The 24,197-nt window shown below is 43.5% G+C and overlaps 1 protein-coding gene across 2 annotated transcripts; it reads right to left on the reverse strand.

The window, feature by feature from the left end:
* Window positions 1-83: 83 nt before the first annotated feature.
* On the reverse strand, window positions 84-22,964 carry aldh1l2 (aldehyde dehydrogenase 1 family, member L2). 2 transcript variants are annotated; one of them, XM_048267915.1, is made up of 23 exons: window positions 22,783-22,964; window positions 21,186-21,330; window positions 13,438-13,672; window positions 12,158-12,323; window positions 11,436-11,537; window positions 8,260-8,349; window positions 7,274-7,408; window positions 6,874-6,999; window positions 6,201-6,292; window positions 5,932-6,079; window positions 5,624-5,743; window positions 5,193-5,320; window positions 4,834-4,984; window positions 4,672-4,742; window positions 4,474-4,579; window positions 4,000-4,087; window positions 3,715-3,808; window positions 3,242-3,342; window positions 2,656-2,753; window positions 2,286-2,451; window positions 2,008-2,113; window positions 1,107-1,306; window positions 84-791 (listed from the first exon to the last, which is right to left on the reverse strand). In XM_048267915.1, exons 1-23 carry the CDS (start codon window positions 22,828-22,830, stop codon window positions 736-738), a joined length of 2,772 nt encoding a protein of 923 aa, XP_048123872.1. In that variant the 5' UTR covers window positions 22,831-22,964; the 3' UTR covers window positions 84-735. The 2 variants fall into 2 exon arrangements, with proteins under 2 accessions (XP_048123872.1, XP_048123873.1); XM_048267916.1 differs by lacking the exon at window positions 22,783-22,964 and adding an exon at window positions 22,218-22,407.
* Window positions 22,965-24,197: the final 1,233 nt, after the last annotated feature.

A 24,197-nucleotide genomic window follows, 5' to 3' on the forward strand; every position in this document is an offset into this window, starting at 1 on the left:
TTGCATCTATTTTTCTCATTGCATGGCCAGGAGGGTCTTTGAAAGAGACTGGGCATAAGAATCCAAATAACATTGAGACTTTCAACACTTTCAGCAATCACTAGACTGCAGCATTTATTCTCCCCAAATAAAATATTTACACAGACTTAGATTTCTTTTAGAAAACACTACAATGGAGGGGGCCTGTACTACTAAAGTGAGTTCAACCTGTAAAATGCTGGTAATGTTTAAAAATCTCTAAACATCTGATAACTTGTTAAAAGCCATCAAATGGGCACATAACGTGTCAAATATATTATTTTAAATTACATCCAAGGTGATAAAATATGATGTTCACACTGTACGGTAACGGTCCATTAAAACATGACTTCATATATATTTTTCTATAAAAACGCTCTGAATCTTGTAACATGATGGCACGTTCCATTTCTCTTGAGAAATTTGAGAGAGTGGATTCACTCCAATGTGGTTTGGGATAAGTGAGAAAGCAGAACAAAGTTCCTGGAACAGAACAGAACAGAGGGTTTTCTAAAGAGTGTTCTTGATTTTTCCGTGTTCTTTAAAAAAAAAAAAAGGTGTAGGCACATCAACGTAGTCGCAGACTAAGCTTTTTCCCTCAGCTTGAACCCAAGCCATTAGCGAAGCCAGAGCTGAGATCCTAGATCAACTGCCAGCAGATCCAACCAGCATACGCTGATTTGCCACCATAGGAAAAGTTCACAGAGGAATCTGGGCTCAGTACTCCACAGTCACTGCTTTGGTCCTGAGGTATTCATGAAGAGCATCCTCTCCTACGGACACAAGGCAAATACATATTGATCAATCAGACTCAGACTGCCCTCAGTAGTTGCTGGCGCTATGGTGCATCATCTTGTTTAGTCACTAAGACAAAAGATTCATTAGTCACACCACATAACCATGAGGTCATAATGACCAGTAAATCTTTTTTTAAATCCTCTTTTTTCTTTTAGGTTCATAAAATCAGTTTACCTAAAAGCTAAATAAATCACTGTGGCCATTTTAAAATCCTGCTGAGATGTTGCTGTTTGTATGTGTGTGTGTGTGTGTGTGTGTGTGTGTGTGTGTGTGTGTATATAAACCCTCACCGAGGTCCTTCCCAAAGCCGGACTGCTTGAAGCCACCAAATGGCGAGGCCACGTCAGTCTTGTTATAGGTGTTGATGAAGACGGTTCCTGCCTCCAGCCTCTCGCTCACATAGAGAGCCTTGTTGATGTCCCGCGTGAACACACCGGATGCCAGGCCAAACTCTGTGTCGTTCGCTCGGTTCAACACGCCATCAACGTCCCTGACAGAGGGGAAAAACAGGCATACATAGATAAGAATGGAGTGACCAATGCAGGACAAGACAGCAAAACAAGTGAATGGTCAATGTTAATGAAGAAATATATATAATATTATAATATAATATTTATTCATATTCATTGGAGTTCATATATTTTGAAGTTAAAAATTACAAGTAGCCTATAATATTTTGTCACTCCTACCTTTAATGTCATGATTGCATTGTATTAGTGGTGTGCAAGTCTAATTAGGTGCCTTTCAATTTAAGAAGGAGATTAACTTGTGTCTGTAGGCTATTATTTGGAAATAAGATGTGCATATGAGGATGTCAAGGCAGGATGTTTGCTATTTAATTAGTTAAAATAAATAATAAAAAAAACAATCTACTCGAAGAGAACCTGTCTTGGATCGCAGAGGAGTGCCATGTAATGTTCATTTCTGGTGAGCATTTGATAAGCAAACATGACGTGAGCTAACTGATGGCTAGAAGGAGGCTATGTAAAAGTTTGCCAACAAGTTTACCCAACAGTTCACTGGCATGTAGTTTTTTCTCTTCTCAACAACGATATAACTCTTGATGCAAGGGGGAGGCAAGGGGCCTTGATTCATTTGTGCTGGCCCTACAAACGTAGTGCGTATAGGGCCCCCACGTCACAATGAAATGTAGGCCACAATACAGCTGATGGCGGCCATGAATCAACATACCCATCTTTGAACTTGGACACCACCATGACTGGCCCAAAGGATTCTTCTTTGGCGATGAACATGTGATCCTCCACATCAGTGAACACTGTGGGCTCCATGAAGTAACCTAAAGCACAACAGAGGGAATGATCAAGGCTCTCACTAAAGACTCAGTCTTCCATGCGGGTCACATGTTTCCTTTCAGTGTGTATAAAGCAGGGGTGGGCTCAAGGCTCACATTGGGTTTTTTAAAAAAATTGGCCGGCACAATTCCAGGTGGTTCTGGAGGGGAAGCTCACCTGGCCTTGGCACCTGTCGCCCCCCATAAATCAGCGTGGCCCCCTCCTTGACCCCGATTTCGCAGTACTCGACCAGCTTGTCCAGGTGGGCTTTGTGATTCTGGGGGCCGTGGTCTGTGGAGCGATCCAGGGGGTCACCGATCTTCATCTTCTTGATCTCCTCCACCTGATGGGACGACCGGAGAAAAGGTGAAGTAGGAATGTGTGTGTTTGTGTGCACAGACAGTGAGTGAGTGAGTGAGTGAGAGCGTGCGTGCGCGTATGGTAAAAAAAAAATGTGTCTTTGTAATAAAAAAATATTTACCTATCCGCACGTGTGTTTAAATATTTCTGAGGTTTGTGAGGGGTGGCGTGTTGAGCGTCTCCTTACCACTCTGCTGATGTACTCGTCATGGATAGACTCCTCTACAAACAGGCGGCCTGCAGCGATGCAGTTCTCCCCCTTGTTGAAGTATACTGAGCTCATCCACACACACACACACACACACACACACACACACACACACATAGGTAAAATAAAGGCCAGAGACTTAGATGAGTGTTTCTCAGTATCATTTTAGAACAGATGAGATTCATCTTCTCACTAAAGAAGTGAAGGACAAGGAATAACATGAATGTAAATACAATGTCTTTTAAAGTATGACATAACCTACAGTATGAAGAACGGTCATTGTCTTTGAGCAGCTGAAACTAGTCCTGGGCCTCTGTATGTTTTGACATACTGCATGTGAGGTGAAGAGGAGGCGATACAGGGTGACTAGAAGTTCACATATTTAGCTTAAACTGGTTTAAACCTTTACGTACGTAAAGCAGTATGTTTGATCACTCCACTGGCATATTTACTGTTTTCTGTTTCAACTGAGCAGTCCAATCTGTCCCTGTGTGTGTAAATATTTACGCTCTGGCTAGTTGTAGTGGACTGGCTCCAGTGAGTTTGGACTGGAGGGGAGCGCTCACCATGCGCACGGCCTTGTCCATGTCACAGTCGCTGAAGATGATGAGAGGGGATTTCCCGCCCAACTCCAGAGACACCTTCTTCAGGTTACTGACCGCACAGCTGCAACAGGAAATGACACGTGTCAACAGGAAGGCCTTGAGACACCACTTAAGACAAAATCAAATCTGATATGGGGGACATCAGAGTGCTGTTTCAGTCAGTAGTTATATTTAGTTTAGTTTTTTGACGAAGAGGCATTAAAAAGATGCATTAAACTGAAAGCTTTTGAGATAGCACACTGATATTGGGGAACATTGCAGAACACTTGAATTTATGTATGAGCCTCTAAAACTTTGGTCATTTTCAGTGAATTTCATTTTCACCAAACTACCTTTCCCAAATTGGAAAAAAAAACATTTGCCAAGGCACTGATGACACAGTTCATTAGTGTCCATGCCCGTATGGGCGAGAGAGGGCAGGCAACTCACTGACCTCTTCATGATCTGTTTGCCAATGGGAGTGGAGCCAGTGAAGCCCAGCTTACGGATGTCAGGATGATCGGACATCCTCTGGCCAACCAAGCCACCTGGTGGGCAGAGAGAGAGGCGAGAAAGAAAGAGAGAGAGAGAGAAAAGGAGAGAGCAGGAGGGAGGGAGGGAGGGAAAGATGACGTGAGAGACTGATTGGGTAAGCATTGCACAAGCTCATTTAATAGCACTACTAACACAGCAGTCACAGGTAACTCCCTCCAAGAACACTGGACTCTGAGAATTGTACCTGAGCCAGGCACGATGTTGATGACACCTTTGGGGATGCCAGCCTTGGCAGCCAGCTCTGCAAACTTCAGCGCCGTCAAAGGGGTCACCTATGAGCGAAAGATAGAGCATGCTGGGGTCAGATAGTTGAGTTGACTGTTCTGTAGGTCTAGGCCTGTGTGTATGATTCTGCCATTACCAGAGGCGGACATCAGAAAGTAAAAGTCCTGCCGAGTATTTGATCCAACCATTTAGTAAACCAAGCTCATCCTAATTAGAAGCCAGGTAGATCAGATAATTAATGATATCACCTGTGTTAAGTGCACAGGTAGAAAGAATATATGCCTGGACTTTTACTTTCTGGAATCCGGATGTCCGCCTTTGGCCATAGTGGCAATACAGTGGCAATACAGACAGGTGTGTATGTGTTTGTAAGGCAGATTGTTCTTGGGAGGTGCGTATATGTGTGTTTGTGGTAAGTACAGTGCTGTGTTACCTGAGCAGGCTTCAGGACAAGTGTGTTTCCAGCTGCTAAACAGGCAGCACTCTTCCAAGCCAGCATCATAAGGGGATAGTTCCAGGGGATAACTATAGCACACACACTGACAGAGACAAATGAACAGTTTAAAAGCGCTCAATACAGCATATTATGCATACTGTAATGCTACGTTTGAGAGAGCCCATTGTCACTCACCCCAAGGGCTCCTTCTTAGTGAAGGTCAGGTTGCGATTGGGCCTGGCCTGGTTGATGGGTATCGTTGTGCCCTGGAGAAAACAGGATATGACATCAGAGTGAGGTCGTGAAGTGACGGGAAGGATGTCGGCTCACATACGCACGCTAACGTTACACACTCACCTGAATTTTGTCGCACCAGCCAGCAAAGTATCTGAATGTCTGGATGGACATGCCCACGTGTGTTTTGAGGGCCAGTGTGTATACGGCGCCGGAGTCAATGGTCTCAATGGTGGCCAGTTCCTCTTGGTGCTGCTCCATCAGGTCCGCAAGGCTGGACAGGAAGACGCAGAGAAAAGGACACTTAGTCTCCGTTAAGACATGCTTATATACAAAGTGCATTTAGATGCAAATTTATTTGTATATATTTGTATGGCTTGTATGTTTTCTGTTATTTATTCGTTTTCAGTGAGAATATGTTTGTCATTTTCGGTCATTGCCGATGTCGTCCTCTAGGGGGCGATGGTAGAGTGAGAGCTCACTTGTAGAGTAGTCTGCCACGGTCGCGGGGGTTCATCTTGCCCCATGGTCCTATCTCAAAGGCGTCCTTGGCGGCTGCCACGGCCCTGTCCACATCCCCTACGGAGGCGTACGCCACCTTACAGATCGTCTGGACACAGGAGCAGTAGAGTTGATACATGGGCTGTGTGAGAGCCTGATCATTTGAGCATCACTTCAGTATTTCAAACAGTGTCTGTGTTTATGTGAAAGTATGTGCTTTAGTGGGGGAGTCGAGGTCTTGTGTCTTCAACGTGTGTGTATGAATCATATTAGCAGGTGTATGTGTGTGGTATAATGTGTGTAAGCTTCTTGCGCGTCCTGCGTGTATGTCTTTTATGTGTGTGTGTGTGTGTGTGTGTGTGTGTGTGTGTGTGTGTGTGTGTGTGTGTGTGTGAGCATGCTCCATACTCACAGAGCCATCTGTGGGGTTGATGGTGTCACAAGTCTTGCCATTCTCTGCGTCCTCAAACTTGCCGTTGATGAAACACTGGTATGGCATCTTCACAGTCATGTTGTTCACTTCTTTAATTGCCTGCAGAGGGGAAAAAACAGATACTGTTCATTGTAGGACGAGGGAGAGTGCAAGTCAGATGTGTGTGTATTGTAAAAACCGTGGGAGAGACAGACAGTTTTAGGGATACATTAAGTTTCTATTTATATGTTCTGTGTGTGTGTGTGTGTGTGTGTGTGTGTGTGTGTGTGTGTGGACTGGAAACTCACGTAATCGATAACCAGCTCCTCCTCCATGTCCTCCCCCCTGAGGCGGCGCACAAACACCTGGATGAACTCCTGGAAGGTGGTGGCCATGTACACATCCTCCGTCTGCAGCTCCACACCAGCGCACTTCTGCTTGATCTCCTCCACCAGCCTACACACGCACGCACGCACACAAAGTTCATTATACTCCCAGTGTGATGATCACCCGATGCCGTGCTGGAGGCAATGGATGGATGGATGACCAGGGAGATCGGTCCTGGTGGCATACTGACCTCACCACGTCCATAGAGGCTGCCCCGGACTTGAAGAAGTCGGTTGTGTCCTCGATGGCTGCGACGTTGCTCAAGATTCCCTTCCAGATGGCCTGGCAGAGAGACAACAAAACAGTGAGGACCACCACACAGTAATATATGTATATATATTTTTCTCTCTCTCTCTCTCTCTCTCTCCCCTTGTAACCGGAGGGTAGGAATGGCTGAAGTGCCCTTGAGCAAGGCACCTAACCCCAGCTAGCAAGGCAGCTCACTGCTCCGGTTTAGTGTGTGCTTCACCTCACTGTGTGCTCTGTGTGTTCACTAATTCACGGATGGGATAAAGGATATTTTACATCAAAAGCCACACACACGTCAACACACGTCAACACACATCTCTCTCTCTCTCTCCCCTCCCCTCTCCCTCTCCCTCTCCCTCTCCCTCTCCTCTCCTCTCCCTCTCCTCTCCCTCTCCCCTCCTCCCCCTCCTCCTCCCTCCTCCCCCTCCTCCCTCTCCCTCCTCTCCTCTCCTCTCCCTCTCCTCCCCTCCCCCCCTCCTCCCTCCCTCCTCCCTCCCTCACACACACACACACACACACACACACACACACACACACACACACACACACACACACACACACACACACACACACACACACACACACACACACACACACACACACACAGATCTTACCCGGATCTCCTCAGCCATCTTCTTCTCCTCGTCGGTGAGCTCCACACTGCTGCTCTCTCCGGAGGAGAAGTACTTGGAGGCAGGAATCATCTTCCCATCCTCAAACTGCAGGTTCTTCACCTGGACCTGCACACAGTGACAGTACAGCATATAGAGATGTTACAGCACCACTCTCTACACACCTTTACACACACTTCCCATAACAGGAGTAGGAAGTGTGTCAAATATACACAATCTAAAAAAAGTATTGTGCTGAGGTCCTGTTTCCTCATATTATATATTCATGATTTGATTTACATATAAGGAAGCACAATACAAAGAGACACACAGACATACACACACACACACACACACACACACACACACACACACACACACACACACACACACACACACTCACCGCTTTGCCGTCGGTTCCAAAGAGGACGAGCCCTCCGCTGGTGATGAGTCCGGGCTGAGCTGCGCCCTCCACCTCCAGAGGCTGACCCTTAGGCACCGAGCCGCCCAGCAGAGACGAGCCATACAGAGTGACCGTCTGCACACCCAGAAAACACACACACACACAGACATATAAAACACATCACACACAAACACACACACACTTCAGGTTAGAGGTATGTCATTGCTAAATCATTTTGCAGAACGTCCCCACTGATAGAGCACATACACTGCAAGAAGTTCTGTAAAAAAACACAGGCACAGACACAGACACAACTTGATATTCAGTATATGAGGTTTCGCCTTGTTATATGAAGTTTAGAAACTGAGTTGTATTTCCCTGGTTCTAATCATGATATTGTGAGATATTCCACTATGCCTGTTACCTTGCCACCAGTATGTAACACTTGTGTACTTTTGAGTGTAGTGTCATGATGACTATTGCAAAAATAATGACTGACATAATGCTAATGCATTATGCTAATGCAAAATGCTAACCCTAACCCTGATTCAAGCAAAGTAACAATCTAAAAACAACTCCTATACACACATAAATGATGAGAAGTGGAAATGAAGAACACACAGTTAAAACCGCACACACACACACACACACACACACACACACACACACACACACAGGTGCATTGAAGTCGACTGTCGCCGGCAGGGGCTTAAAACACCATTGAACCACACAAACACACATAAAGTCCACATCCAACCTGGACACAGTAACTGCCTACCAAAAAAGACAAAAAAAAACCCAAACGATTTCACATTTACTACAAAAAAGACCCAGGGCAATGTAAACACCACACATTTTTCGACCAAACAATAACATTGCGTAACTTCTACATGTGCACACCACAAGCACATAATCAGTCCCCCCTCCCCATCCCAAACATCCCCCTCATTGGCCCCAGTGCTTGTGTGTTTGACAGCAGACTCTACCTGTCCATCGATGACGGTCCAGGCTCCAGGGACTTTGTCGTGACCGCGGATCCAGTTGTGGATGGCCTCAGCCGACTGGGCCAGATTCACCTAAAGCAGACCAGCGAGAGGAGAGAGGGGGGAAGGTAATGACACAGGAGAGTTTGAAATATTCTGCACTTATTACACAGCTCTTCATAATGGTGCAGAATGCTCCATTCACTTGAATGAGCCTTCCCAACGTTCGCTGGTCTGATATTTTTCTCGATAACAGACCGCTGCTAAGTATAACAGACCGCTGTCAAGGAAAATGGGTTTTGTGCTTCTTATTCACGTCTCTGCTGGCCCAACCCTGACCAAAGCAGACCGCTCATGTATAGTCATACAGGCCTACACACACACACGTTCCCATATGCATAACCACATTCAGTCCATATTCTGTGTCAGTCCTTGGTGGCGCACTGCGGTGTCTTTCCAGAAAGGGCAGCACAATCCAACAACTGGACACGGGCTGTGCAATGCGCCGGGCAGTGCACCCAAAAATAACTCCCCAAAGCCCAGGAACTCTGGGCAGGTCTCCCAGATCTGATTCCTTCACTCTTACTACTCCCCTGTTACTCTTCACACACACACACACACACACACACACACACATATTCTCAAACGCATGCGTCTACAGCTCACACACCCCCAAACCACCTAAGCTATTCCTGCATCCAAACTGACCTCCCCCTATTCAGTCTTAAACGTGGAATTTTCCATTCTGAGTCATGGAAGGATACATTGCTACGACAATCATCAATTACCATTCAGTTGATGACCCGTGATCATTCGTATTCAACTGACTTTGACTAAAACACTACTGAAATGACTGCAAAGTGCATGGCTTAAGTTAACCATACAGTAGGCTATAAAAATGATTGAAATTGTATTTAGCCTATTCAATAGACCTGCATCACTGTATGAAACATTACAAAAACATGACATATTACATAAAACTGTAAATCATCTGATATTTACAGATATCTAGGCTATATTTAACATTTATTTTATATTTGGCCTGTTATGAAATCATGTATTGAACAATTTAAGCACAGCTCAGCTTTAAGAAACTCAAATAGCCTAGATACAAATAGACATACAAAGCGGGGAACATAGGACCCGGGGAATATAGGTACGCTCCCCTAGTATTGTTGAGCCGTGGAAAATTAATAGACGAACAATTTTGGAGTTTGCACTGAGATGTTGTCGGGTAGCCATTAAATATTTCAACATCAGAGATTGCTAACAGGTGTTTCAAAATATCTGGGAACTTTCTGGAGCTCTGAATGGCAGAGGATAGCTACAGATCATCAGACAACACAATCATTGTAGGCTGCATAATGGGCCATAATTTATGGCTTTGTCAATCAACATAGAAGAGGTGAAGCGCAAGTTCAACAGCAAATAGGACTTTTCAGCACATATCAAACTATATAGGCTAGCCCAATGAACGCCTATGTAAATAGACAAAACACTCGCATCAAAGCAGGGTGACTTCTTCAGATTTTGCGAGTGCTGTCAAACGATCGTATCACGGTTTGCTCATATAGTCTAGTGGTGTGGTGGTGAAGTGTCATGCTGCGTTCAAGAGCGTAGGGTAGGTCTACGTCCCGTAGTAGCCTATATTTTAATTTAACGTCTTTAATGGTAAGAGATCGCACAGGGATGGATAATGAGTGGTTGTTTAAGATTAAATTGCAATGCCAGACACCTTCAGATATGAGAGACCCCCTCAGATTTTTGACTTTGTTGCTTTCATGGGAGCCAGTCCTCACTCTATAGGAGCTCGGCTCCCTCTGGCTCCCACGTAATTCGAGCACTGGAACGAAGGGTTCGTTAAGTATTCCAAGATGAATGAGGGAGGGCGCAGATCCTAGAATTTATGATTCAATTTAATCATAGTATTTATTTGTCTCGCGAACCGTTCACCAAATGGCTAACATCGTTTAAAAGCTGAGAAAAAGCTCTTTTATGTGATGTGATACTTGTGATGCCTGTATGATGAGTAGGCTACTTCGCGAGTACTTCAACTGTGAAGAATGGGAATCTGGACACACTTACTTTCTTGCCGTGCGCGGTCACTTTTCCACTGCGTAAAATGCTACAATAATTTGCGATGTGAAAGATTATTTTGTCAGGCCATAGGCTAATAAAATACGCTATTAGTCCGACGCAAACCAGAATATTGAGAAGGGGGCACCAAGGCCACAGTGGCCTGTAAACCTCTGATTTTCAAAGGGGCATCTCGGCCAACGCAAGGGGCTACGTCGGCCATGGCCGTCGTGGCCGCCATGAAATGCCTACCCTGAACACAGCCATTCATTTTCATTTAAGACCAGATTTACTTTAATACTGGGATGAGTGGAAGCTGGCATGCATGTCCTTGACTTTCTTCATGTTGCATTTGTGGTATTAGTAGCAGGTTTGACAATACCCCCTTTAGGAAACACCATTAAGGCTTAATAACTTCCCTTCACCTTCATTATTTGGGTGAAGGGAGGAGTATAATTCAGATGTTTGCGTTTTTGTAGTGCAGTATTGTATGTTTATGAAGCACATTTGAAAAAATGTATTGGCTGTGTTGCCACATAGCCTACAGTGGGTCCCATTTAGAAGTGGTCACTTCATTCGCACTTTCCGTGATTCACGCAGCTGCGTTAAATGTATTACAAGTCCGCTGTAGCATTGCCGGTAAACAGGGCAGCGGATTTCATTCAAAGGCGTTGCAAGTGGCAGTGAGATACTGCAAGCAGAACGAAACTAAAGATCACCTCGTTGAAGTCATACAGTAGACTAGGCTAAATCAGAGCCTACTTTTGTTTATATCAAGCTGGGGCCAAAGATGATGGCCTTTGGCGAACAGTTTAGGCCTACTCAAAATGAGTAAAACCAAATTTGGCGAAATCTCGCCAAAGCTACCATGCGAGTCACCAGCTTGACGAGCCGCATGTGGCTCGCGAGCCGCGCAATGAGTAACACTGGCTTAGAATGAAGAAGCCAACAAAGTGCACACACTATGGCTACTATGTTTTCATTTCTGAGAAAGGGCTTGGGCCCTGAAACGTCGCATGCTTTATAATAAAACATGTTTTCAGGAGCAAAATCTGGTGTGTGGACTGTTTTACAAATGGTGGGAACCATGAGGTGTGTCTGACCTTGGCATTGGACTTCTTCTGGATGCCCTCGTATGAAGCTCCTTCCTCAGGCTGGGTCACCCGAGGTGCTTTCCCATCCGCAATCAGATTCACAGCCTCCACCTATCACACACACACAGTGTCATGATCACCAAACTTTTACAGTCCAAAAGGCCCACAGTCAACATAAACAATTGGTAACACAACATCAACACGCACACAACACAACATAGTGTGACTATAATCTACACACACACACACACACACACACACACACACACACACACACACACACAAAGTGAAAACATACACAACCACTACAATCACTTTTACAGAACCATACTCTCACATAACCTCAATATAAACTTTAAGACTATGATAAGCACACACAGGAGTTGTACACAGACAGACAGAAGCTCTGGTCCAGTGGCAGTAAAAAAGCAAGTTTAACAATGTTTAACAATGTCTAGGGTCATACCAGGGCATGACATGCTGTCCTGGGAAATCATGGTGTTAACATTTAGCGGGGACCGCTGTGTGTGTGATGTACATACGCGTGTTAAAATGTGACTTTGTGAAGGATAAATAAACACTAACGGTTTAAGTTGTGTAGGTACTGTATTCAACTGCCCGAGAGAATCAATCTTTCAGACACTGAATACCAAACCAACACCACAAACAAACACACGATTACGACAGAGAGGATGAGTGAGGGGGGTCAAAAGGCGGGTTGTCGTGGTTACCATGGCCTTGATGCCCTCTGGGTAAAGGAAGCGGTTGTAAAGGGTGTCCACAGTGTCGTTGGGCTCCACATTACATTCCCTCTGCAGCAGGATGGGGCCAGTGTCCAGCCCGTCGTCAGCCCAGAATATGGAGAAGCCAGCCTTCTTATCCCCCTCAATCAGAGTCCTGCAGTGTGTGTGTGAGTGAGTGAGTGAGTGAGTGAGTGAGTGAGTGAGTGAGTGAGTGAGTGAGTGAGTGAGTGAGTGAGTGAGTGAGTGAGTGAGTGACGTTATTCATTACTGCTCAACATTCAACACAATCAACATTGTTTATTCACTGTCTTGTGGTCTGACAGTTGGTTTGTTTTGCATTTAAGTTCTACTCATGAATGATTGTTTTTATCTGTCTGACAACCCCACTCTCATTTCTATTTTTTTCTCTCTCCGTCCCTTATGCACACCATGCATGAAAACCACTTTTCAACTTACCCTCTGAACAATATTTGCTGCTAACTTAATCCAGTCAAGTTAGTTATTTTGACTGAATTATGTCAATGTGTGTGTATTGTATGTGTAATACAATAGTAATACACTTACTAAATGTATAACAACTAAGGGTGGGCGATATGGACAAAAAATAATATCTCGATATGTTTTGTGATTTTGACGATTAGAGCGAACTTCTGTCCATTTACAAAAGTTACATGAGAATAGTTCTTTGTTTACAACTGACTATTAAAATACTCAAAGGCTAAAGTTCTCTCCATATAATACCGTGTAGGAAAAAACGTGACTGTGTAATCAATGCTACTTGAACAGAAGTAGCTGCATAAAATCCCAAGTAGGCCTATACTTTTGCTGCACAAAATAAACATAAGCATGCGTGTGACAACGTTGTGACCCACTAGTGATCACGTGACACTTGCTCTGCTGCGGCCAGGGGCTTTTCCCATAGGCTTTTCCCGCATACACCTCCTGGGAATGTATGAGTCTTCAATGCGTGATTTTGAGTGTTTTTCCCCTATAAGTAAATTTAAATATTCGATAATGTCAATTTGCACATCGTTAAAATAACAATCACGATATTATCGCAGATGATATATATCGCCCACCCCTAATAACAACCCAGTCAAAGCAACAAGATGACTTGACTGGATTAAGTTCAGTCAGCAAATCAGTGGAAAGTTTCACTATAAAACTACCATTCAGACTAATGCTCCGTCTGTTCTGTCCCTCTCATTCTCTCTCTCTCTCTCCTATTGCACACACACACACACACACACGGAGGCAGCTTTCCTTACCAGTTGATGGCAGAGGCCCCTCTGTGCTTGGGCAGGATGGAGGGGTGGTAGATGATGGAGCCGTGCTTGGGGTTGTCGATGACGTTCATGGGGATGAACTGCGAGCAGAAGGGCATGACGTTGAGCTCGGCGCCCACCGCCTTGTAGGCCTCCACCACTTCGGGGATGGGCTTGCCCTTCACGCGCCAGCGCGGAAACTTGAACACCGGCGTGCCGTCCTTCTCCGCCGCCAGCGCTGAAGAGCGGAAAGGACAAGCCACAGGTCAGAGGGGATGTTGCCATGAGTCCACTTGTGCACGCTGGCAAGCCTGCTCTCATAAATAGTGTCCAGCATTTGATGGGGTTCCCGCATATAGATATATTCAGTTGTTAAGTCCGACGTCACGAGTCGTTCGCGGGCCCGAAAGCTCTTTCGTCCAAAAACGTTCACTAGCTAGCCAGCCAGCCGGTTTTCACAACCTGTAAACCTTGTCACCATTAGGGATGTAACGGTATTAAAATTTAACCTCACAGTTATAGTGACCAAAATTATCACGGTTTTCGGTATTATCACGGTATTTTTAAAAGTGTGTTCAATATGTTCAGAAAGCACTGATAGGCCTACACAAGCTGAAATAGTTTCAAAAAGTGTCCCGTTCAGTTTTTCATGTTTAATTGGCTATGTGCTTATAGCTTAACTTACCCTAACATTACTTAAAGGTTGCTATTACTGTTATTTGGATCCAATGAGTGAGACCAGGTTTGGAATTTCACCATTCTGGGGGCAAGACCACTTGGCCTTCAGTTGGGCATTTGGTGGAGGGCACAAAGGCCACATGTTAGGGCACCAAGGCCAAAATACAGTAGTAGGCTATAAAAATGATCAAAGTTGTAGCCTAGTGGTCCCCAAACTTTTTCTTCCGAGGGCCAGCTCACTATGCCTGGCTTCAAGAGAGGGCCAGAGACTCGGAGTAGTTCTATATCAGTAACCATAAATAGCTTAGTGCTGTGAACAACAGCAGTCTACCTTAGTTGAATATTCTATTATATTTAATCATAAGCTATTGCAATTTAATACCATTGTTAGCTGTGTTTATATTGTCATCATGCCATATCAGTGTAAAATTAAATAATACTAAAAAAAAAAAACGTTTGCATTCCCAAAAGTATTAGCAGGGAGTCCCAAAAGTATATTTTATTAAAAAAATGTGTGAACTCTGAATTCTGTGTCTTTGCATACACAGCTCAAGTTGTGAATATCCTACAAATAATTTAAAGTTCTCAAACTATGAGAATTTTATGAAGTGCTGAAGTGGTCTGAAATGACCACCATTCTAGCTTTCAGTCACCTGATGAGAACTTTGTGAACTCTTTGTATGAACATTTGAACGAGTGAATAAAAAATAGAAATAATTATCCCAGAAAGTCCCAGAATTATGACTTGAATAGAAGTTAGTTAGTTATTAACAATTAATTGATACATTTTTAAAATACTTTGAGCACTGATGCAGTCAGCATAGCCCTCTTACATTGTTTGCAGGTAGGCCTACATATCATTCCGTTTTCGATGGCAAACGCAAAACAGCGCCAAAACAACCACCGGTGGACAAAACGGGCCGTAGTTTGGGGACCACTGTTGTAGCCTATTCACTGCAGTAGACCTGCATCACTGTATGAAACATTACAAAAACATGAAACATGACATATTACATAGAACTGCAAATCATCTGATCATCTAATATTTACAGATATCTAGGCTATATTTAACATTTATTTTAGATTTGGCCTGTTATGAAATCATGTGGAACAATTTAAGCACATTGTAAAACTTAAAGCCCAAATTTGGAGACATCCATGCATGTCGAAATTTACTGCAAATTCAAAACTGGATTACTCTGGAACGGCTAACTGTACAGGGGACTGCTTTACACCTTTGTGTTCGGTAAAGTCTGCTGTTTATTCTGATATACGTCGTGTGTTAAACGAAAGGTTCGTGAAGTATTGCACCGAGAGGAATGGGTAGGGAGATGGACGCAAAAAATTCAAATTAAATTTATGATTAAATTGAATTATATTATTTACTTTTCTCGCGAACCGTTCACCACAGCAATTCGCGGCTAACATCGTTTAAAAGCTGAGAAAGAGCTCTTTCATACTTGTGATGTCTGTGTGATGAGTAGGCTACTTTCATGAGTAGTTCAACTGAGAAGAATGGGTGAATTTAGGCGCACTTTCTTTCTTTGCTGTCACTTTCTCTACTGCGTAAAAGACTAAATTAATTTGCGCTGTGAATATTTTTTGAGGCCATAGGCTAAATAAAATCGCTATTAGTAGGACGCCGAAGCAGAATATTGAAAGAAGGGCACCAAGGCCACCGTGGCCTGTAAACCGGATTTTCAAAGGGACATCACGATTTTCAAACGGCGTGGCCGCCCGTAAAAAATCCTACCCTGAGTGAGACCAAATTAAGTGTTCGAAATAAAACTTTAGGCTACCGTGTTCTTCTGATAACGTAAGTGGAATGGATTTAATGTGGACTCGAACATAAAAAGACGCAGAGTGGCTAAATGATACAGTGCAAGTTTTGCAGTGAAAATGTTCCGCCTATTAAAATCAGTTGTAGCCTAATCCAAATAGCAGTTAAATATGGAGCTAAATTGGTCTCAATAATATTTGTATATGCGCAGAGGGGGATCCACAAATATTTCTTGATTTGCATGTGTGTTTTGATATCTACAAATAAAAAAAAATCATATCTGTAACTCGTATATTGATTTTTACAAATATAGATGTGCATTTGTAAATAAAATGCCATTTGTAAAACCGAAAATTTCATTTGTAAAATGTGATTCTGCATTTGTGGATCACCAGCACACGCATTCTTCGCTATCCAAAGTTACGTGTTTTTGAGACATTCTTCACATGAAAGTCACAAATCCACACGTAAATAGGCCTACTTTAATTCACCGGCACACAGAAATCGCATAGATGGCGAAATCCACAAATATTTCTTGACTTGCATTTGTGTTTTGACATCCACAAAAAATCATATTTGTAACTTGTAAATTGGTTTTTACAATTGTAGATGTGTATTTGTAAATTAAATGGAACACTCATTTCACTCAAGCGTCTGATGTTCATAACTCTGTTCTAGAATCTTTGGTTTTAACACTTAAAGCCTCGGTTGCTAGGTAACTATAAACTCTTAAATCTATAAATTCTTGGTTTTGCTTGCAAACTGACGGTTTTGTGCGTTTACTAAACAAAGATTATGGAAATTAAACACCACTTTTCCATCAAAAAGCTTGTTTCTAAAAGGCATAACTTGTTAGATTTAAGAACTAGGTTCGCTAGCTCTGTGTGTTATGAGCAAAGAATCTTTGGTTATGAGTCCCATAGAACAACACTGCCATCTACCGGATTAGAAAGTGTCAGCAGGCTACTTGTGGATCTGGGTGGCTTCTCTGCCGCAAAGTTTGTCTCAAAAATACGTGATCCACAAATGCTGATCCACAAATGTGAAAACGAAAACTGTGTGTGCTGGTGATCCACAAATGCAAAATTAGATTTCACAAAGGCAATTTTCAGTTTTACAAATGCCATTTAATTTACAAATACACATCTACAATTGTAAAAAACAATTTACAAGTTACAAATATGATTTTTTTATTTGCGATCTGTGTGCCGGTGAATTAAAGTAGGCCTATTTACGTGTGGATTTGTGTGACTTTCATGTGAAGAACGTCTCAAAAACACGTAACTTTGGAAAGCGAAGAATGCGTGTGCTGGTGATCCACAAATGCAGAATCACATTTCACAAATGAAATTTTCGGTTTTACAAATGCCATTCAAACGGCATCTATATTTGTAAAAATCAATGTACGAGTTACAAATATGATTTTTTAATTTGTAGATATCAAAACACACATGCAAATCAAGAAATATTTGTGGATCCCCCTCTGCGCATATACAAATATTATTGAGACAAATTTAGCTCCATAGTTAAAACCATCAATTAGACAACAGAATCAGTAGGGTACCAATTTTGCTTCATTGTACCAGGCCTACTGTATGTCAAAAGCAGGCTCGGATGAAGCTGGGAAGGATGGTTTCAACACCGTGGTAATCAACCGTGATAATTGATATTTCAAAAGAAAACAGTAATTGTTATCGTCAACATTTTTATCACGGTTTATCATTCAACCGGTAATCGTTACATCCCTAGTCATCATCACCTCCGTTTGAGTGAAGGTAGAAAAATAATTAGTATATCTTTACAGCCAAATGATATAATCAAAGGTAATGTCCAGGCAGGCATAGGATTGTATTGGGTTGAGGCAGTAAGTGTGTAGTAGAATGGTAATTTCCTTTTAGGCTACTCCGAATAGTGGAAAAACTTGTTTCTTTTTACTGTCTATGGAAAACTACGAGCTCTTGCCCCACTTGGACTCGGAAAAAGAATTATCGGCATATTATAAATATAAAAGCCATTGACATCCAGTGGCTTTTAAACACACAATCTGACCACAGCAATGACAGAACATTAATGGCCACTCAAACATTAAACTCCACTACTTCCATAATACTTCCCAGTTATACTGGGCATTTGTAGTGATGATGGTATATATCCCTGACACTGAAGGAGTAATATTATATCACATGATTTAGACAAAGATACATTGCCTACTAAGTGTTTGGGACAATGACATTAAGTGCTTTTTTTTTTTAGGTCAGGTCACTCTCGACCTACTCTTCTTCCCTAATGATATGTAGTACTCTACAAAAGGCTTATCAGGGATAGGGCCTAGTCTCAAGTCCAGTTAAGAGTGAAGAGCAGTCTGACAGGATCTACCAGTCAGCTGCAGAGTGGCTATCAGCTCTGGCCAGAACAGCTGGAGACCTGTAACACCAGCTTCTTTTTACAGCACCGCATTTGTGTGTGTGTGTGTGTGTATCTGCACGTGCGTGTGTGTGTGTGTGTGTGTGTGTGTGTGTGTCTGGCATGTATGAGAGTGAGAGTGTGTCACAGGGTGTAAGTGTATATTACACCCTGTGGGCGGGTATTAACTGTGTGGGCGGGTGTTCTGGTCTTCCCCGGTTTCACCCAGTTCAACCCAGGCTGACGACTGTGTCAACTAGTCAGAGTCAGACTGTGAAACCCACACTTGACCCCACCTGTTCGTCACAAATAACGCACACACACACACCCCACACCCCTCTCTCCATTTTACCATTTATTCCTCTCTTCTCATTCAAGATAAACCTTTACACACACACACAATCTGATACATAGATTGTCTTACACAATCAGAGAGATATGTACATATAGTCTACCTCACACAAAATACTATTAACTCTCAGTTAAATTCTCAACCCCTGCACAAGCATGGAAATCACAAGCAAATATGCTCCTTTCTCTCAAAACTGCACACTATCCCCAAAGCAGTCACACACAAAGTGCTGACAAAGACACTCTTTTCCTCCAGCGATAGATAGATAGATAGATAGATAGATAGATAATGTATTATATTAAGTGCATAAGTAGAGATTTAAAATTAACTTAAAAATGGTCCATATCACAGCACAGTCCAGTCGGGTTGCTGAGGCAAACATAATGGGTGTATAGTTATATGTGTGATTGCTGTAGCTGCTCTTCTGTCCCCCCAGAAGACTGTGCTTGTTGTTGCCCATTATAGCATTCAATCTGCTCAATGAGCCAACTGAGCCAGCTTTCTTGACAAGCTTGGCCTGGCGTCCTTGGTGGTCAAGCTGCCCCCCCCCAGCACACTGCTGCATAAAAAAGAACACTGGCCACCACAGTGTTATAAAACATGGTGAGTATCTCCCCACACACATCAAAAGACCTCAGCGTTCGCAGAAAGAACAGTCGACTCTGCCCCTTCCTATAGAGGGCATCTGTATTAAGAGGCCCAGTCCAACTTATCATCCAAGTGGACTCCTGGATATTTGTATGTGTGAACCACTTCAATGTCCTCACCCAGCAGGGAGACTGGTAGATGGGGTGCCCTCTTCCTCCTAAAATCCACCACCATTTCCGTGGTTTTAGCAGTGTTGAGGTGAAGACAGCACTTACTGCACCAGTCCCCAAAAGGCGGGGCAGCCGTGGCCTAACGTTACTGGTTAGCGCTTCGGACTCCGACTCGTAGGCACTAGGTTAGCGGTTTGAACCCCGACTAGTAGGCACTGTTGAAGTGCCCTTGAGCAAGGCACCCAACCCCTCACTGCTCCCCGAGCGCCGCTGTTGTTGCAGGGAGCTCACTGCACCGGGATTAGTGTGTGCTTAACCTCCCTGTGTGTTTCACTAATTCACGGCTGGGGTAAATGCAGAGACCAAATTTCCCTCACAGGATCAAAAGAGTACTTATACTTAAAAGCCTCCACCAGGTCCCTGTACTCCTGCTCCTGGCCACTCCTCACACAGGCCACAATAGGCTCTCTCTTAGCCCCTCTGGCTCAGACAACTCCAACCAGAGAGTGATATCATGGCGTCGCAACGTTCCTTGCGAGAGAGATCATGAGAGGAAACCGACGCTGCATGGTCTGCCAAAAGCGCATACTGTAGCACAGCGAGCTCTGGACTGGGGCTACACTGGACACAGCGGAGAGGAGAGGGAGGCTTCAGAGTGTGTGTGTGTGTGTGTGTGTGTGTGTGTGTGTGTGTGTGTGTGTGTGTGTATATGTGTGTGTGCTCTTTACAGCAGCCCTGAGAGGAGGGAGGCTACTTAGCCTGTAGAGCCAGAGGCTGCACTTTAAAAAAAGCCTGCTACTGGACACAAGCGTTCACTTAACCCCATTACATTCACTCATGTTCATTTGATATTTTGCCACTAAACATATGGAATATCGTCATGACATTAATATATAAATTATAATGGTATTTCAATGGGTATCTGAGGATTCCAGGGGAAGCAAATATCCTGCTTTTAAGCCAGCAATATGATTGAATGAAACTGGGGAATCCTCAAATGTATGTAATGGGACATTTGTTTCCCTGCCCTTATTTAAAAACAGTCTAACTATTCTTTTGTAATTACTATTTTTTGTCTATTTGTGTTTCAAAACGCAAACACTAGTGCTCTGTTACTTGCATTGGTTCATGACTGCACCATTAAAACATTGAGACACTGCATAGAAAGTCAGCTAGCAGTAGCTAGTAGCTAGAAGTCTCCCCACGCAGGGGCCGGCTACACCTTTGAGATGCAGTCTGTGTGCATGTGTTGTGTGATGCATTCTGGGAAATCGTGCTGCATTTTGGGTAAACATGTTTGTAACTCGCAAGCCAGGGGAGAGACGCAGCCCTGGACTTTTCACCTCACTGCCTCTCTGTGTTCATTCGCGCTCCCCTGTACTAAAACAATGAGCTCATTCTACTGGATCGGCACCGCAAACACTTCTCTTTGTGAGAAGGGAACCCCCACCCGAGTTGAGCGTTGACTCTCATCTCTGCTGCCACACAACACAATCACACACACACACACTTACATTCATTCACACACACACAGACACACACACACACACAAACACACACAAGAAAGTTGACATGTGCGGGTAGTTCTAACGAGGTGGCTTGTGATAGGACAACAGGGGCATTCACAGCCACATTCTCCATCATTAGGAATCATTACATGGCTCAAATCCTTTCTACAAATTCCACAAATTCAATTTAAGGGTTCTAAGACACTAGGAAGCTTGTGAGCTTGCATTCTCTCTCCCGGGCAACAGAGGAAGAGGTGCTGTCAATCACTTACCCAGGGGGTCTGCCTTGCCATCCTTATCTGGAACTGTGAACACGCCCACCACCTTATGGCCTTGTTTCCGTAGGTTGGAGTACACCTCTTGTCCAAACAAACTCTGTCCAATTAGAGCTAGTTTCAGCTTATTTTGGTAGTAGGCCTGTGTTGGAGGAAACGAGTAGAAAGGAAGACAAAGTGAATACTTAGCACCAACATGTCAGACATAAGAGGGTGGTTAGTCCTTGTGTAAGTTTACCGTTTTATATTCTCATTCAAAATTATACCATACAACAGGGATAAGCCTGCTTGCATGATCTACAAGTGTCTAGTATGCAAAGCTTTTTACTGATCTCAGTGTTTCCCATACATTTGTGGCAGGCCACCACAATATCAACATTGACCACCACACAATGATTTTCCAGGTTGTACTAAATTGTGCTTAAATCACCCTACCACCACAAATAGGATTCAATTCTGTGAGAAACAGTGGATCGTCCCTGGTTTGTCTCCTCCTCCATGTTGTAAAACACACACACCACATACCAAACACACACACACACACACACACACACACACCGTGCCAGCACCAATGGTTAACAACAGACTCCCCCTTTTGGCACACTCACGACAGCCCATTAATCTTCAGAAAAGTTGATACGTTCATGGAATGAATTGGAGGGGACGTTTGCTACTTAGTTACCAGGATTACAACATTAACACAACATTATGGTTATTACATAGCCTATAGAAACTATATAACGTTTTGGCAGGCTAAACTCTTCTGTCGTTATCGTAGTGTCCAGACGGTAGTTTTGTCCGAGCTGATTAGCGCTATTACGCCTGAGATAACATGCAACAACTTCACATATCACGGTCTGTCTGCCAGCCATATTTTAACGTTACACTGTAGTTCGGACATTTGGACATGCAACTGGACATGCATAGTTCCTCTTTTGCACTGCAAACATTAATGTGTATTTGTAATTTAACAACCTCCAGAAGTTGACACAAAACAAATACACTGGGGACTGTATTTAAAAAACCTACTGTGTTGCTGGCGATTTACTTTTGGGGTACTCGTGAGCTCAGCTCCACTGAGTGTAGTGTAACCCGACCCCCAGACAGATTTTCTCCTCTTGCTGATGCAACTCGCTGAAGATCTGTCCACTGTGCCCTGCTAATGCGAGGCGGCTACGACAGCGTGCAATGGAAACGTGGCGAGACAACTCAAACTCTTGCGCGACACATGCTGCTGCTGCTGTAGGCCTACCAATGTTTAAACTTCCCAAAGCAACAGATAGGTGCCCTTCCCGGCTATTTTACAAATATGTGCATATCCTGAAACGTCACCAGCCCAATGCTAATCTGGCTGACTGGTCATAGGCGTCTGGCAGTGTCGGTTCCTGTCTAATGACAAATATGGCAATGAATGATTCACGTGTGTGGGGATGTAACATTTTGACATCTTCACCATGACAACGTTTACCTATCTCATGCAAGCTATGTTCCCCAGGCAAGTGAGTTCAATACCCAGTCATTCATTCATTTTTACGAAGACAGAAACAATGTGGCGAAACAGACTGATGCTGAAAGAAGCATTAACGTTACTCACAGAGCTTGAGGAAAATTTCCTAATGATGGTGTTTGCTGTCCACAACATGGCGGCAAATTAAAAGAGCCCAAGAAAAAGGTTGTTAAAAATGGTGAGACCGACGGGGGCTGGGGACATGCACTTTTAGCGATGCACACCTGCCTTCGAGTGGGACAGAGGCAGGAGCTTCGGTTTGCTAGCGCTAGTTTATATTCGACGTGACTGGTCGCAGGCGAGGCAACGTGCGTGCGCGCTCACGACGTACACTTCCTCAACGGGAGTGGTCGTGCGGTTTCGTTAATGACTTATGTTAAATCTCATTATTAGTATTTCTGATGTTTTGAATGGAACACAGTATCGGCTCCAAACGGTTGATGAGCGGCTCAGGAGCCTAACGCAAATGATGCGTTTGCTGCTAACCTACTGCAGCTCCATCACTCAGTAGAAATTAATTGTTTAACCTCTTCCACATCCCCATGACCCTCAACACAATTTACATAATTTTATCAACATAACATGCATTTTATCAACATTATTTTATTTTATTGGCATATTTTAAGAATTTCCACGCCCACCATCGATGAACTAAATTTGACTTATATTCCTCGTGTTAAACCAAAACTAAACAGATTGCGCTCTCACAGAGAAAAATAAGCCCGTAGACGGGCTTTCGCTCTCATCTCACTTCATATCATAATTGCCTAGGCCTGGACAATTAATTATCAACACACCATCTCCTTAATTGTCTTTAAAAGGCTTTAACGTTGATTTGAGGAATTATTGCATTTTCTCTAACAGGGCCTATCATTTCATTTTAAAAGACTGAAATAGTCTGTGATAAGTGTTACAGCCGTCTGTGTTGGTGACCTGCACCTGTCACATCTCCCAGCCTCTTGATCAGAGCAGTGAGCTCTCTTATCAAACATGACTGCAGTAATGCTGCACCAATCCACACCAAACTGCCTGAGACAGGTTTCCTTGGCCAAAGGTTTTTAATCATGATTCTTCCCAGGTCATCGACACACACACACACACACTCACAGAGAGAGAGAGATTATCCAACACATAAGAGTTGTTTTTTCACTGTCTTGCAGTCTCAGTTGGTTTGTTTTGTGGTATTCTGGTAGGCTATATTTGCAATTAGTCACTTTAGTTTAAATGCTTCACTTGTACATTTTCACACATGAAGACTTTTTGTAAGTGGTTTTTGGTTTGGATCACACCATTACACAGTCTCTTAGCTTCTGTCTGTGTTGCACTATACCTATCTTTTCCCAAACAGTGCTAGAAATGCTAGGAGTGCTCTAAGCACAACCTCTTATATAACTTGCTCTAAGAGTAGTATGTCGTCCATGTCCACCCAACTCTTCAAGGCCACTTTCCTGGCTGTGGATCAACCTGGCAAGTGTTCTCATGGATTTTTCCATTCATTTATT

This window comes from Alosa alosa, chromosome 17, assembly GCF_017589495.1.
Source record: "Alosa alosa isolate M-15738 ecotype Scorff River chromosome 17, AALO_Geno_1.1, whole genome shotgun sequence".
Lineage (NCBI taxonomy): Eukaryota > Metazoa > Chordata > Actinopteri > Clupeiformes > Clupeidae > Alosa > Alosa alosa.